Source organism: Petromyzon marinus, chromosome 60 (genome assembly GCF_048934315.1).
Source record: "Petromyzon marinus isolate PM22_M1 ecotype Great Lakes invasive population chromosome 60, UKy_Petmar_22M1.pri1.0, whole genome shotgun sequence".
In the NCBI taxonomy this organism is placed as follows: Eukaryota; Metazoa; Chordata; class Hyperoartia; order Petromyzontiformes; family Petromyzontidae; genus Petromyzon; species Petromyzon marinus.
The window spans coordinates 7,687,872-7,701,795 of NC_133726.1; the positions used below are offsets into that span (position 1 = coordinate 7,687,872).

The 13,924-nt window shown below is 49.9% G+C and overlaps 1 protein-coding gene across 9 annotated transcripts in view; it reads right to left on the reverse strand.

Moving 5' to 3' along the window:
- Positions 1–13,924, reverse strand: part of LOC116955617 (syntaxin-binding protein 5-like) — a 223,376-nt gene that overhangs the window by 93,449 nt on the left and 116,003 nt on the right. For all 9 annotated transcript variants that reach the window (XM_032976777.2, XM_032976783.2, XM_032976776.2 and 6 more), the window contains exons 7-10: positions 13,536–13,619; positions 10,693–10,816; positions 6,173–6,251; positions 1,379–1,530 (exon numbers count right to left, since the gene is read on the reverse strand). In XM_032976777.2, coding sequence (XP_032832668.1) covers positions 1,379–1,530; positions 6,173–6,251; positions 10,693–10,816; positions 13,536–13,619 — 439 coding nt within the window. The remainder of the gene's footprint in view (positions 1–1,378; positions 1,531–6,172; positions 6,252–10,692; positions 10,817–13,535; positions 13,620–13,924) is intronic.

Sequence of the window (13,924 nt, forward strand, 5' to 3'; positions counted from 1 at the left end):
GACGTGATTCCTTGCAAAATATTTCTATTTGGTGTTTGAACTTCTTAACACTTCATGTGTTATTGCCACAAAGGGTAAAACCCTTTCTTATTTTCCATCAACGGCGATCGTTTCAACTTGTAACGTACCGACGCCGTGCAAGCACTCGCTCGTCCTTGCACAGAGACAGCGACAGAGAGGGAGGACGACTCAGGAGCCGCAGACGACGGGCAGAGGGACAAGGCAGCTACGAGCCGGGCCGACGCCATTTCTCGTCGGCGCTTGTTCCCCGTTAGTGTTGCGCAGTTTACAATCGCAGCGACGCAATGTCCACGTAACTGAACCGCCACTACTCGCGTATGGCACGTGTGTGCACAGCGCACACACGTCCAAGTTCAAGTCTGCGAGCCAAGCGGTGGCTTTGGCAGTCGCGTGGCGAAATGCAGCTCGGTCCCCGCCGCCGGAGGGAGCGGGCGTTGGATGCGGTTGTTCGCGATATGGTTCCATTTTAATGAGAGCCGCTCATCTCGATATTCGGGAGGGGGACCTCGCCGGCTGAGGCAATAAAACCCCGAGTACTCTTGGCTGAGGGCTCGATCGCCTCGGAATGTTTGTGGATGAACGTGTAATCATCGCAATTCGTTTGCCGTCGATGCTGCGCGATTGCAATCGATCAGCGTAAATGATTCTTCACCCGCACAGCGCCAGGCGACTGATCTGCGCTTAGCTTCACGCGCGGGGAGGCCTTTTGGGACCTTCTGAGAATTGGTTGGAATTACTTGCGGTTAATTACAATAAATGAGAATGGCCCTGTGACCAACCGAGACTACAAGCATGTGTATACATACATTAATATCCAATTACCATCACTTACGTACGCACGCGCGCAATTGTGATCACAATCACTTTGACCGTCGATTTTGATTTTAAGCACTCCACGGGTGTCGCAAAAGTCTTCAAAATTAACGTTACAGCCCTTTAACGGCTCGCTCATTAACTATGGATTCTTCCCACGGGCTCAGTAGGCGCACGACCACCACCCCCCAACTGCCCGTTGGAAAACGGAGACTCGCGCCCAAACTCTTCGCCGCGGCTCGCCTCAAGCTCGGCTCTGGCTCAGGCGAGCCAGCTCAGGGCCACGCGCTCCACTCGAGCCGCCTCTGAGCGTGGTCCACGAGCCTGACACCTGAGCCACGGCCGAGTCGCTCACCTCCGATTCGGAGTTCAACATACGTACAAGAAGTTCAACATACGCGCAAGAATTTCGACTCAAAACTTTCGTGACTGCAGGAATTCGTGTTCTTTGGTTCACGCAGATAGAAACACAATACAAGAAGTTCAACATACGTACAATGCCGTCCCTTGACTGTCGTACATTGATTAGGTCACGGGAGCTTACCGCTGGGGTAAGGCGTCTCGCACAAGGTGAGGAAGTCGACGATGTTGGAGTCCATCTCGAGCACGGTGATGTTCCTGCCATGCATCACCGACAGGCTGCTCCGCTTGGCCTTGCCCTCCACCAGGCCGCCGGAGAAAATCGTGAAGGGCTCCCTGCGTGGGGGGAACGAACGTCGCACGGCGTCACGCAGCGTCATCGCACAGCCTCATCACGCACACAGCGTCATCACACAGCATCACAGAGCATCACGCAGCGTCATCGCACAGCCTCATCACGCACACAGCGTCATCACACAGCATCACAGGCATCACGCAGCGTCATCGCACAGCCTCATCACGCACACAGCGTCATCACACAGCATCACAGGCATCACGCAGCGTCATAGGCACCGCACACAATTACACGCATCACACAGCATCACACAGAATCACAGGCATCTAACAGAATCACACAGCGTCACAGGCATCACACAGCGTCACAGATATCACACAGCGTCACACAGCATCACACAGCGTCAGAGTAATTACACAGTATCAAACAGCATCACACAGCGTCACACGATAGCACACAGTGCCACACAGCATAACATAGCGTCACAGTGTTTACACAGCGTCACAGACATGACACAGCATCACATCATACAACATCAGAGGCAAAAAAATAAAGACAAAGATCCCCCGTATAGCCTTAACAGACTGTCGGGGCAAGTGCTGTTAGCGCGCACCTATCAAGGCCAGAACGGACACACGGAGGGGGAGTTGGTGGGTGGCCAACACCACGCCCGGCCGCTTTTGTCTCCCTAGTGGCGATGTTTACACACCGCGCCAGGCACTAATTTGAGACTGAGTCGACCTAGGAGAGGCCCAGCACCGGTTCAGATAATCGTCACTGGTGTTGGCCGTGAGCGGGAATGTAACTCGGGCCGCCGGGTTCCTAGCGCATCGCGCTAACCACGACACGACCGCTCCCCCCACACACTACACAAAGACATCACACGGTTCTAGATTTAAAGCTTTCGTGACTGCTAGGATCCATACTCTTTGGTTCTATTGGGTAAAGTCACGTAGGTGAAAATAAAATAACAAAAAATCACGACGTTTCGGCCACAACACAAGGGGCCTTCATCAGGTGAAAGGACGAGACTGTCTGGAGGACAGCGCTGGAGTGAGAGAAGCCACGCTTAGACCACGACCTTTAAGCTGTGTGAGATGAAAACAAGGCGCCTTGACAAAGGATTAGCATATAATTTAGCATTGAAATGGCTCATTGAAATAGCTAAGTTAAAGTATACACATCCGCAGAGGTACCCCTTGACAAAGGAATTAGCATAGAATTTAGCATTGAAATAGCTGAGTGATTAGCTTGTAACTGGTCACAGAAATAGCTATGTTAAAGTCAGAGCATATACATTCACCGAGGCACCTAGTACCAAGTCCACCGGCACGTACACCACCTCTTTCCTAAAATCGGCCAATCAAATGCTATTTTTTATGCTAATTTCTTTGTCAGGACACCTTGTTTGCTCGCACACAGTTTAAAGGTCCGCTGTCTGAGCGTGGTTGTGTTTCGCTAAATTATCCTGTTTGATTAGTACTAGGTGCCTCGGTGAATGCCAAGGCGCCTTGTTTTCTTCTCACACAGCTTAAAGGTCGTGATCTAAGCGTGGCTTCTCTCACTCCAGCGCTGTCCTCCAGACAGTCTCGCCCCTTCACCTGATGAAGGCCGCTTGTGTTGTGGCCGAAACGTCGTGATTTTTTGTTATTTTATTTTCACCTACGTGACTTTACCCAATAGAACCAAAGAGCATACATCACACGGTGTCGCGAGACAGCACACAGCATCGCCAGACATCACACAGCATCATCACAGCATCAGACAGCAACGCAAACATTGCGCAGCGTCACGCAGCATCGCACAACGCCGCGCGTTGTATTCCACGCAACGGCAGTGCGGCCTGAGAGCGTCACCTTGTGTAAAGGGGAGGGCACGGGACCGTCAGTGTGAAACAAACTTTAAACCGCGCGTGTTAGACGCCAAACACGCAGAGTTAGCCACGGTACGAGCCGCTTTTGTCGATCGTGCAATTCTGCTGTCGCTCTCGCCCTGTGTGTATTTACGATTTTTATTTTTATTTTATTTTACCAGGTAAGGCCCACTGGGCTATATAACTCTTTTTCGGAAGCGACCTGGCCACAAATGATAGCTCAATTTAGTGGTTTGTCATGTGGACATGTCGAGCAGCTACAAATACTCTAAACGCGTGTCTCTAAAAGTGGAGGGAAAACTCGGAGGACCCGGAGAAAAATCCACGCGACCACTAAGGAAAGAGACACCGCAAACTCCAAATATACAGCAGCAGGCGTCAGGGTTCAGGATCGAACCCATGGCCTCCTGTATACCAGGCGAGGTAGTTAACATCTCCTAGCCACCGTGATGATGATGAGAGAGAAACATGCAAACTCCAAATATACAGCAGCAGGCGTCAGGGTTCAGGATCGAAGCAAGGGCCTCCTGTATACCCGGCGTGGTGGTCAGCATCTCGCCACCGTAGAGTCACAGGACACACTGCGACCGCCCATCCTCTTGATTTCTAACTACCTCTGGGTCTGTCCAGATCCTTCCAGCGACTTTACACGGTTTGTATATCAGTTTAACACCTAGTAGGAGGCTGTCACGACCAATATCATCCATAATAGAGGTTTGTTGGGTTAGATCGCGTAAATATATATAAATGTGTCGTTAAACCCGCCACCACCCGACACAGCCAACTAGTAAGGTTTGTCACGTAAACAGAACGTGCCAATTCGTCACTAGTACAGCAACACCGGTGTGTTGGAGAGCAAAGCCACAACATTTACAATCTAGAGTACGACGTTTCGCCAGTTATTAGCACTAGCTTCATCAGGCGACAGCCAGATTTGTGTATGGACGTTGTGAGTATGCAGTCGTCACAATGGGAGGGGGGGGGAGTCGTTACCACAGCCGCACACGGCGGTGTTTAAATGTTGCATCCGGATTCGTCTTGTTGTTTACTTGACTACAAGGGGTTAGAATTATTAATTGTATTACGAAGAGCAGGCACAAAAAGGCGCTGCATAATACTCATTGGAGAACGCTAAGCTGTTAGATTTCTTGGACACGTAGCGGAGAAAAGGGGGGGATTGAACGTAAATGTTTTATGGCCGGGAACAGTATAGGTGCCGTGGGAAGCCATGGAAGAAGGCCAATTAAGTTACAAAAGCATTCCAAGCAACCTCGCGCATCTGGGAGTATCTAACGCAGAGCTCTTGAGCGAATGCCATGGACAGCAGCTTCACGGAAGGAAGGCCGCGATTACTACCGACGTCCTTGAGAAAGGACACGGCACATCGTGCGAGAGAGAGATAAGGATTCAGAAAGGAGGCTGAGCTTTAATCAGGTGGGAGGGGTGAGGGCGGGGTAAAATGTGCGTATGCTTTTTGACACATTTGGTCGTCTGTCTGGTTTTAAACTCACGGTTTCCCAGCCCTGCGCTATGGTTTTGGTCGCTTTTTTTTCTTCTCACCCTTTACAGATTTGATTTAATTCACCGTCGTCAAGATGATTGCGATCGTTCGTCGGCGAGGCCACTCTTTGAACGGACATCACGACTATTGTAATCAATGACATCATAGTCTCCCAGTAGGATCGCTTCTGAACCAATCGTGGTCTTCATCATGATAATCAACAGCAGCAGGTAAGACCCACTTTTGTATGCATCGTCATGAGCATGCAATGCAATTTGGATTCATGAAGCGTCTAACTGCAACCACAAAACAAACTGTTTAAAGAAAATAATTGGGTGATACTGCTGCTGCTGCCGCTACCGCGTTGGCAATAGGTGCACAAGCAACGTAAATAACACGTTTGTCAATATCCCCGTGGCCTTAAAAAAAGTTAAAACATATAACAGGTGTTGTGTCAGGCGATGGCTGTTCTTCAAAGCACATGAACACAAAGGGTCAGACAAGGTGGAATCATTTACACTACGAGTAATTCGTGATTATCGTGCAATCGTTATCGTCACCATCATCATCATCATCTCTAATTGAAGCTTTATAAATAATCATTCGAATTGCTTAACATTGTCACGAACACTAACAACATCATCATCATCATAATCTTTGTTCATCCTGCATTCCGCAATAATTGAAATCGCCATCATCATCATTTCCATCTCTCCTATCATCATTGAGCCTTCATGCAACTCCATACATTATATATACACGTGGCCACCTATTCCTTTAATGGACCAGCGAGGGAGTAACAATTCCGGCTATATTTTGTGCTGCATACAGTGAGAACAGCTTATGGAGCAATGTTTCCGACCCCTTCCTCTCATCTCATCTCTTCCCCTCTCTAACTCTGAACAACCAAAGACAAAGATCCGCCCGTATGGCCACGACAGACTGTTGGGGCAGGTGCTGTTAGCAAGTAGCACTCATGAAGGCCGGCACTGCACACGATGGGGTGGGTGGCCAGTACACGCCGCACCAGGTATTGATTTGATGCTGAGTCGACCTAGAGGTAAGAGCCCAGGACCGGTTCAGACAATAGTCACCGGTGTTGGACGTGAGCGGGAATCGAATTCGGGTCGCCGGGTTTGTAGCCCAGCGCGCTAGCCGCTACACTCCCACTCTCCCACTTTCCCCACCACCACAAGATCCACCCCCCTCACCCTGAAATATCCCCCTAAGCCCAGTTCCTAAGGAACAGCTCCGAATTCCTTCAGTTTTCATGAATAAATAAAAATTGTTATTCTTGATTTGGTCTTACGCAGTCCGGCAGGTCTTGTGTTCCACCTTCAAGATGGGCCCACACACGTCCACCTTCCTGCCTTCTTTGAAAGGTTTTTCTAGGGAAGGGTAATGGGACATTTGTAAAACAACAACAACAACCGTGTTAAACATATCATGGGGGCCTTTTCTTTGCCAGTATCAAAAGCTAATGAAGTTGGTGTTTGGACATCTTAAAACCTGTTTTTCTTTTGCCAGAAAGGGTAAAACCTCCACTTGTTTTCCACGCCGTGTTAAACGCTCGCACGCTTCCCAGACAATTTTTTTGTGCAATCCGCGGAACAAAAACAAGAAGAGGTTTTACTATTTCTGGCACTAAAACAGAGGTGTTGAGATGTTCAAAAACACCATTAAAGAAACCGTTTGCAATGAATAATGTCTGCATGAGCCACACGTACTTGTGGTGAACATGCAAATAAACACGTTCTGATAATACATGCGTCGTCATTGAAACTCGTTGGCCTACAACCAGAGGCAGCCTATTCTTATTTTGTGTGTTCATGCTTTGAGACTGTCGAAAAGGTCCCACGTTGGAGCGGCAACACGCCCCCACGCACGCGTGTGTGTTCGTGAGCCACCAAACCCAAGCCCGATCATTCTTCGTGTGTAAATTTTTTTTATAATAATAATCAATCAATCAATCTCAAATCAAATCAATATAAAATATTTCTTTTTAACTCAACACTTTCGTCAAGAATACATCGTGGCTTTTCAAGAAGGAAAACAATAAAATAGGTGACGTTTCGGGCAATGGGCACACTTTCATAGCATGTGCAAAAAATATATATACAAATTACATTGTAGGAATGATAGTTGTTGCGTATTATTTGTATATTCTAGTAAGGTCGCAGTGTTGCTATTGACGAACTTGTTGAATCGTTGTTTATTGTGCTTGTACACGACTGCCAACGCAGCAGCAGCATCACCGAATCATTTTCTTTGTAACCCCCGCGAGGCCCTTCCCAGTAAGTATCGTGAAAGGGCTAAAGGTCTAACGCGAGAAAGAGAATGGTGGACTCTGAGCGGAGCACATGGATGCTGGCTGGTCACTCGCAGGGTGTTTATAAAGAGGCCCACGTGCCACACGCTGGCCCTGTGCCCAGGGCCAGCGGAGTAATATTTCCTTTAGCGGTTTGAGTTACGTTGGCGCTACACTTTAAACATTTTTACAGGCCATATTTCAGAGGTGCACCCTTGGATAGGTCAATGTGCGCGTGCATGCTAATACTTTTAAATTCGGTGGCATTGCGGTTAGCGCATTGCGCTGCGAACCCGGGCGACTCCGCGCTCGAGTCCCGCTCACGGCCAACACCGGTGACGATTGGGCCCCCCCCCCCCCCCCAGGTCGACTCAGCTACAAATGAGTACGTGGTGCGGTGTGCAGACATCGCCACTTGGGAGACAAAGGAGTCCCGTTGCGTGGTGCTGGCCATCCACCCCCTCGTGTGCTGTTCCAGTGGGTGTCAGGCGTTATTAGTGAGGTGCTCACCAATAACACTTTCCCCAACAATCCGTTGAGACTACACGGGGGATCTTTGCCCCGTTTGCGCATACACACAGTCATGTAGGCACGCTCAGTATGTGAAGATTCACCCTCACGTTAATTCCGTGCATTGTCACGACACAAGGTCATGGTTTGATTTGAGAATTGATTCTTGTTTCCCATTTGTAATGTCTCGATTCTATTGCCTGTCTCATACGTCCTGTCTCCCCCCCCCCCCCCCCCCGTATGATTTACATACATGTAAGGGCACAAAATTATCGAATCACCACCACCATCGTTATCGATAATCAATCCACTGCTGGATGAAGGCCTACTCAGTCTGTCATTATCATGCAATGTAAAAAATCCGCCGAGCATCCATTTGATCCTGTCGCCCAACGTTCTCAGGCGAGGTGCTCGCTGCTCGTCCGTGTCCCGTGGTGGTATTTCTAAATGGCAATCATAATTTAGAAGAAAAAAAACTAAAATAATCCATAGGTTTGTGAACTTTTTGTAAAAAACGTGTAAGAATATAGAATGTCATCAATCGCATGAGGTCTGCAAAAGGTAGTCTCTGACATGTTCCATCGAGGCGAACCGATATCGAGAAGTAATAACAAGCTCGTAACCAATCCTTCTCCCCCGACAAGAAATGTAAATGCCGCACGCGAACGGCACGGGATGATTAAAAAAAAGTTAAAGGTGAAATCGTGTTCCCTTAAAACTCGCTGATAAATCGTGCCGAACGACGCATTAACAGACAGCAGAGAAGAAAGCCCACAACCAAACGAAAGCCATTACATTAAATTATACGACGCATGATTAATTTCACTATTTAAAGCTAACAAAGGGGGGGGGGGTGATAAATACGTAAGCTTTCTATGAATAGAATAACATTTTCATTAAGCGGCTTCATTTTATTTCTGTAATCTTCTAGGCGAAAATGTATTTATTTCTTTTAAAGTACCCCACGATAACATTCACGGCCGTGCCTCGCCGCAGAAGAATACCGCATGAATTAGATCCCTCTCCCGCCCACCACCACCACGGACCCAAATCACTCCACGGCACACCGCTATGAGCACGCCGCTCAATCGTCAACTCTCTCCTCACAAATCTTTTGGTTCGCACCCCCCCCCCACCCGCCTATTAAAATGTAGCTTGTGATAATAAAAAAAACAACAACGGAGAAATTGGCAATTCAAATGCGCGGCATTGAGACAAATCGCCGGGTCCGAGCTGCTACGCTTGCAGCGGAAGGTTAGTCTCAAGACGGCCGAAGTCCGACGAAACCCAGCGAGCGGAGTGCTGTTCACGAGGGACCATTTTATGGACGAACAGTCCTGACCAGAGGCGGTGTAGGGGCGCCCTCATCCAGCAGTGGATTGAGAAAGATGCTGCTCAAAATAATTATTTAGCAAAACATTACCACTGCACGGTGGGTGGCCAGCACGAAGCGCAGCTGCCTTTATCTGCCTAGTGGCGAAGTTTATTACACACTGTACCAGGTATTAATTTGAGGCTTAGTCGACCTAGGGAGAGGTTCATATGATCGTCACTGGTGTTGGCCACGAGCAGGAAACGAACTCGGGTCCCTGAGTTCGTACCGCGGCTCGCAAGCCGCCACACTACCGCTCCTCACACACAAGGCAAAGATCCCCCATATAGCCTGAACAGGCTGTTGGGGCAAGTGCTGTTAGCGAGCACCTATGAAGGCCGGCACGGCACACGAGGGGGGTGGGTGGTCAAAACCACGCCTGGCCACCTTTGTCTCGCCAGTGGCAATGTTTACACATCGCACCAGGTACTCATTTAAGGCTGAGTCTGCCTAGGAGAGACACAGTACCGGTTCATATAATCGTCACTGGTTAGCTTGTGACCAGTCACAAGCTAATCACTCAGCTATTTCAATGCTAAATTCTATGCTAATTCCTTTGTCAATGGGTGCCTCTGCGGATGTGTATGCTTTAACTTTAACATAGCCATTTCTGTGACCAGTCACAAGCTAATCACTCAGCCATTTCAATGATAAATTATATGCTAATTCCTTTGTCAAGGCGCTTTGTTTCTTCTCACACAGCTTAAAGGTCGCGATCTGAGCGTGGCTTTTTCGCTCCAGCGCTGTCCTCCAGACAGTCTCGTCCCTTCACCTGATGAAGGCCGCTTGTGTTGTGGCCGAAACGTCGTGAGAATTTTATTGTGTTATTTTATTTTATCAATTTATTATTTTATTCTCATTCTACGTGACTTTACCGAAAGAACCAAAGAAGATCGTCAGTGGTGTTGGCCACGAGCGGAAATCGAACTCGGGTACCACTAGTTCATAGCGCTGCTCACTAACCGCTCCACCACCGCTCCCCCCACACACGCATATAGCACAGACGCGCACAGGCACGCACAGACGCACATTCAAACAGTGATAAAATCATTTCTCCAAGAGCAATGCCATGCGGAAGTAACGGGAACGTGTCCGTTGGGAGCGACCGGCATGCCATCGCGAGCGTCGCTGGCCACACAGCACCGCGCATGAGCGTGTGGCGTTCGCTATGCATGCTGCCCGTCATCCAGGGCCGCGAAGGCAGCGATGTTCGGTGGACCTTCGGGCAGATGTTGCGAAGCTCCCTTCCCGCCTTACTTGCCAGCAGGAGAAGGCGGTACAGCAATGTATGAACTAGTCTCCATCTACTCCACCCTTGCGGGATAGAGCGTTGCCCCCTCGCGCACACGCGTTTTCTCCGGGTCTCCCACTTGTCTCAAAAAAACTCGCTAACTGGCCGAATACAACTTGGTGCATAGAGGACCGCAGAGCTCGGGCAATTGTTGCCGGCGGGTCACAACCTGGCCGCTGCCTTTCCCCGCTCGTCTGTGGCTCCTCCCCGCGCCTCTGAGCCATCCTCTCGCCTCGAGAGCGAGGTGCGAACACTGCGCGGCACCTCCGGCGCCCCGTTACAAACCCAGATCATTATTATCATCATCATCATCATCTTCGAACGACGACGACGACGACACGGCCGTACTGTGGGGCACGACGAGGCCGGTGGGCCTGGCGGGGCTGCGGACGTTCCACGTGGTGAGGCTGCCGTCCGAGTGGCTGCACACGAACTGCTTTCCCTCGTGGTGCCACGACACCGAGTGAATCTCCTGGGGGTGGGAGGGGGGGATACACGGCGAGGGGAGTCCAACACGACCAACATTCTATTCTAGTTAGGATTTATATAACGCCCCAAAACAAAGATCCCCCGATTAGCCTTTAACGGACTGTTGGGGCAAGTGCTGTTAAGGTGGAACCGATTAAGGCCGGCACGGTACACGAGGGGGTGGGTGGCCAGCACCGCGCCCGACCGCCTTTGTCTCCCCAGTGGCGATGTTTTTATGCACCGCGCCAGGTACTCATTCGAGGCTGAGTCAACCTAGGGAAGGCCCAGGACCCGTTCAGATAATCGTCACTGGTGTCGGCCGTGAGCGGAAATCGAACTCGGGTCGCCGGGTTCGTAGCGCGGCGTAGCGCTCACCGCTTCACCACCGTCCCACACGCACACACGCACGCACACACACCGCACCTCCGATTAACACGGCTACGTACGGTGTGAAAGACACTCGACATACAGTACATACGTACACACATACAATTCGAAGTGGCACGCTTCAAAAATGTTCTCTTATTCTTGCCATCTTGTCATTTCCCGACCATTTCTATCCCAACTGTGCGAGCGGCGTCGAGTAAATGAGACGAGGAAGCCGTTCACCAGACCTCCCACAGAGCGGCGCGACCCTTCGAGTTGGGCGACGGGCCCGCAGAAGCGGATATCACAGAGCTACAACAAAAAGCGGCCCAACTTCGAAGTCACAAAACTCGGCAGAACTCAGAGAAGCGTGCTGAAATGAGGTCGAAAATATTTCCCCTTCGATTAGCCGATTGGTGCGGCTCGGATGCTCGAAGCGATGGATACAATATTGTATTGGGCCCTTACGGAATTGGTAAGCCTCAGGCGGGATTGGACGTGTAAAAGCAAGAGACGGCTCACTGATGAGACACCGAAGGTCAAAACCGGTCCAGAATTTCGTTTGCTTTGAACCAACGCTGCTAAGATGGTGCACTCCCAGAAGGCAGTATGGCTGGTAGGATGTGTAAAAAATACTATTTTTTTCTAGTGACAGATACGTGAAAGAGGCGCATTGTCATCTTAGTTCATCACTTATATTTCCCGTAACGACACGAATGATTACGCCACGTTACGCATTATACGTACGTACAGTAAATAAACGAAACTTTCATCATTGTGAAAATGCATCTATCGCCTCCTGATAGGTGCAATGCAGGAGGGTGACAAACGGTGCCGTGATAGCGCGTCGAACTCTCAACGGCGAGGCGTTCCCCAATGTGGAGCGCGCAATTTGTCCCGTCAGTCACGGCGAGAGGTGTGTGGCGCTGAATAACCTTGCGTGTCGGGGCCCGGACTAGGGTGGGGAGGGGGGGCTTGAGGATTACAACGCCTTTCCAAGTGACACGTAGCGATGCTGCCCACGCCTTCCACCGTTATGACTCCTCCGGGGAAATCAGACGCTCTATTTCCGAAATGGGGAGCAGCCGCCCCAGTAGCAGCAGCAGCAATCCCGTGTCCGGATTTCTCGAAGAGCCGCAAAAGACGCCCGGTGCGTCGTGATAAATTAGCGAGCGCGTCCGTCTCTTAAACACCATGTCAAAGTGGTTGCGCGAGGAGGTGAATAAACCGATTTAAAAATTCCGGATGTTATATCACCCTACACGCCGAGAAAGATTTATTTTTTCTTTTTAAGCGACGTTTCCCTTTGGTCAGCTGCTGACATTTTTGCGGGTAGATACGGCGCTGAGCGGAAGGCAAAAGTCGACGTGAACGCGTCCTGTGCTCACTACACCCCTTGCTCTACCAACACGCGCGTAGTGATTCATCATTATCGGTTCCTTAATTGGTCAGATCGCGTTGCGTACAATTAAGAGCTACGCGCCAAACAAATCGCGTTGTCAACGTGGGGCAATTGTGCCAATCGAGTTTGTGTATGTGTGTGTACGTTGAACTTCTTTCGCGCCGTACATAGCCAACCGTGCTAATCGGGAAGGCCACGGCGGACGGAGGACAACTAAACACGAAACAAACAGTTCTCTCGGTGCCGTGACATCAGCAGAACAGCCGCGCAGCTAAGCCGGGCTTAAAAATCGCAGTTGGTTTGCTGATTGATTGTAAGGTCATGCACAAATGCTGATTGATTGTAACGTAACGCACAAATGGCCAGGGATGTTCAGTCGGGCGCGTGGTGACCAAGCAAGACCAAGGCTTGATTTGAAGCTTTCGTGACTGCAGGAATCCCAAATCTTTGGCTCTTTCGGTAAAGTCACCAAGGCAGAAAAAAATTATAGATCAGCTGAGGACGATTGCTTGTGTGGTGATCGAAACGTCGTGATCTATTATTTTTTCAACCTACGTGACTTTACCGAAAGAACCAAAGATTATGTAAAGTGCAAGGCTGTCGGTTAAAACTCCGAGACAGCGTTTCGCCGGATTGTGCCGCTCCCCCCCCCCGCCCCCCATCCGAGGGAACGCTTGGCCCAGTGTTGTTCGCCCGTCGGGAGACAACGGAGAGTGTCGCTCCTAAACTCCGCCGACATCAGAACTCGTCCCGTCGCTGGTTCGTCGTTCTTCTCAATTCGCTCCCACGCTGTTTTTTTTCTTTTCTTGTCTCTGTCTCCCAAATTGGTCGCCCGTTGAATCACGAATGTCGACGACTTCTTTTTACGTGGTGTGCATCGCTTTGAGTATCTTGTAGGAGGACGCTTAGTACAATGTAATGGATTTAGTATCGTAATTATTACTAGCGACCATACCTCTTCGTAATAGTATCGGAAATCAGCCTTCTTGGACTTCAAGTCCCAGAGCACGACGGTTCCCCTCTCGTAGCCAATCAGCAGCTGTGAACGCACAGAGGGACGCAATTTCGGGGGGGGGGGTTAAAAGAGGGGGGAGGGGCACGGGGTGGGGGGCACAGGGGGAGAGGGCACAACACAACAGAAGAAGAGAAGCCATCCCTGTGAGCCACATTTGACTCTTTTGTTTATTGTACCAGGTAAGATCCCGCTGAGCTTCTACGTAGCTATTTTTCAGAAGCGACCTGGCTATCGCAAAACGATAGCTCAACGAAGTGGCTTGTCGTCACGTGGATATTTACAGCAGTTAAATACTCTGAACGCATTCTTCTAAATGTGGATGGAAAAAC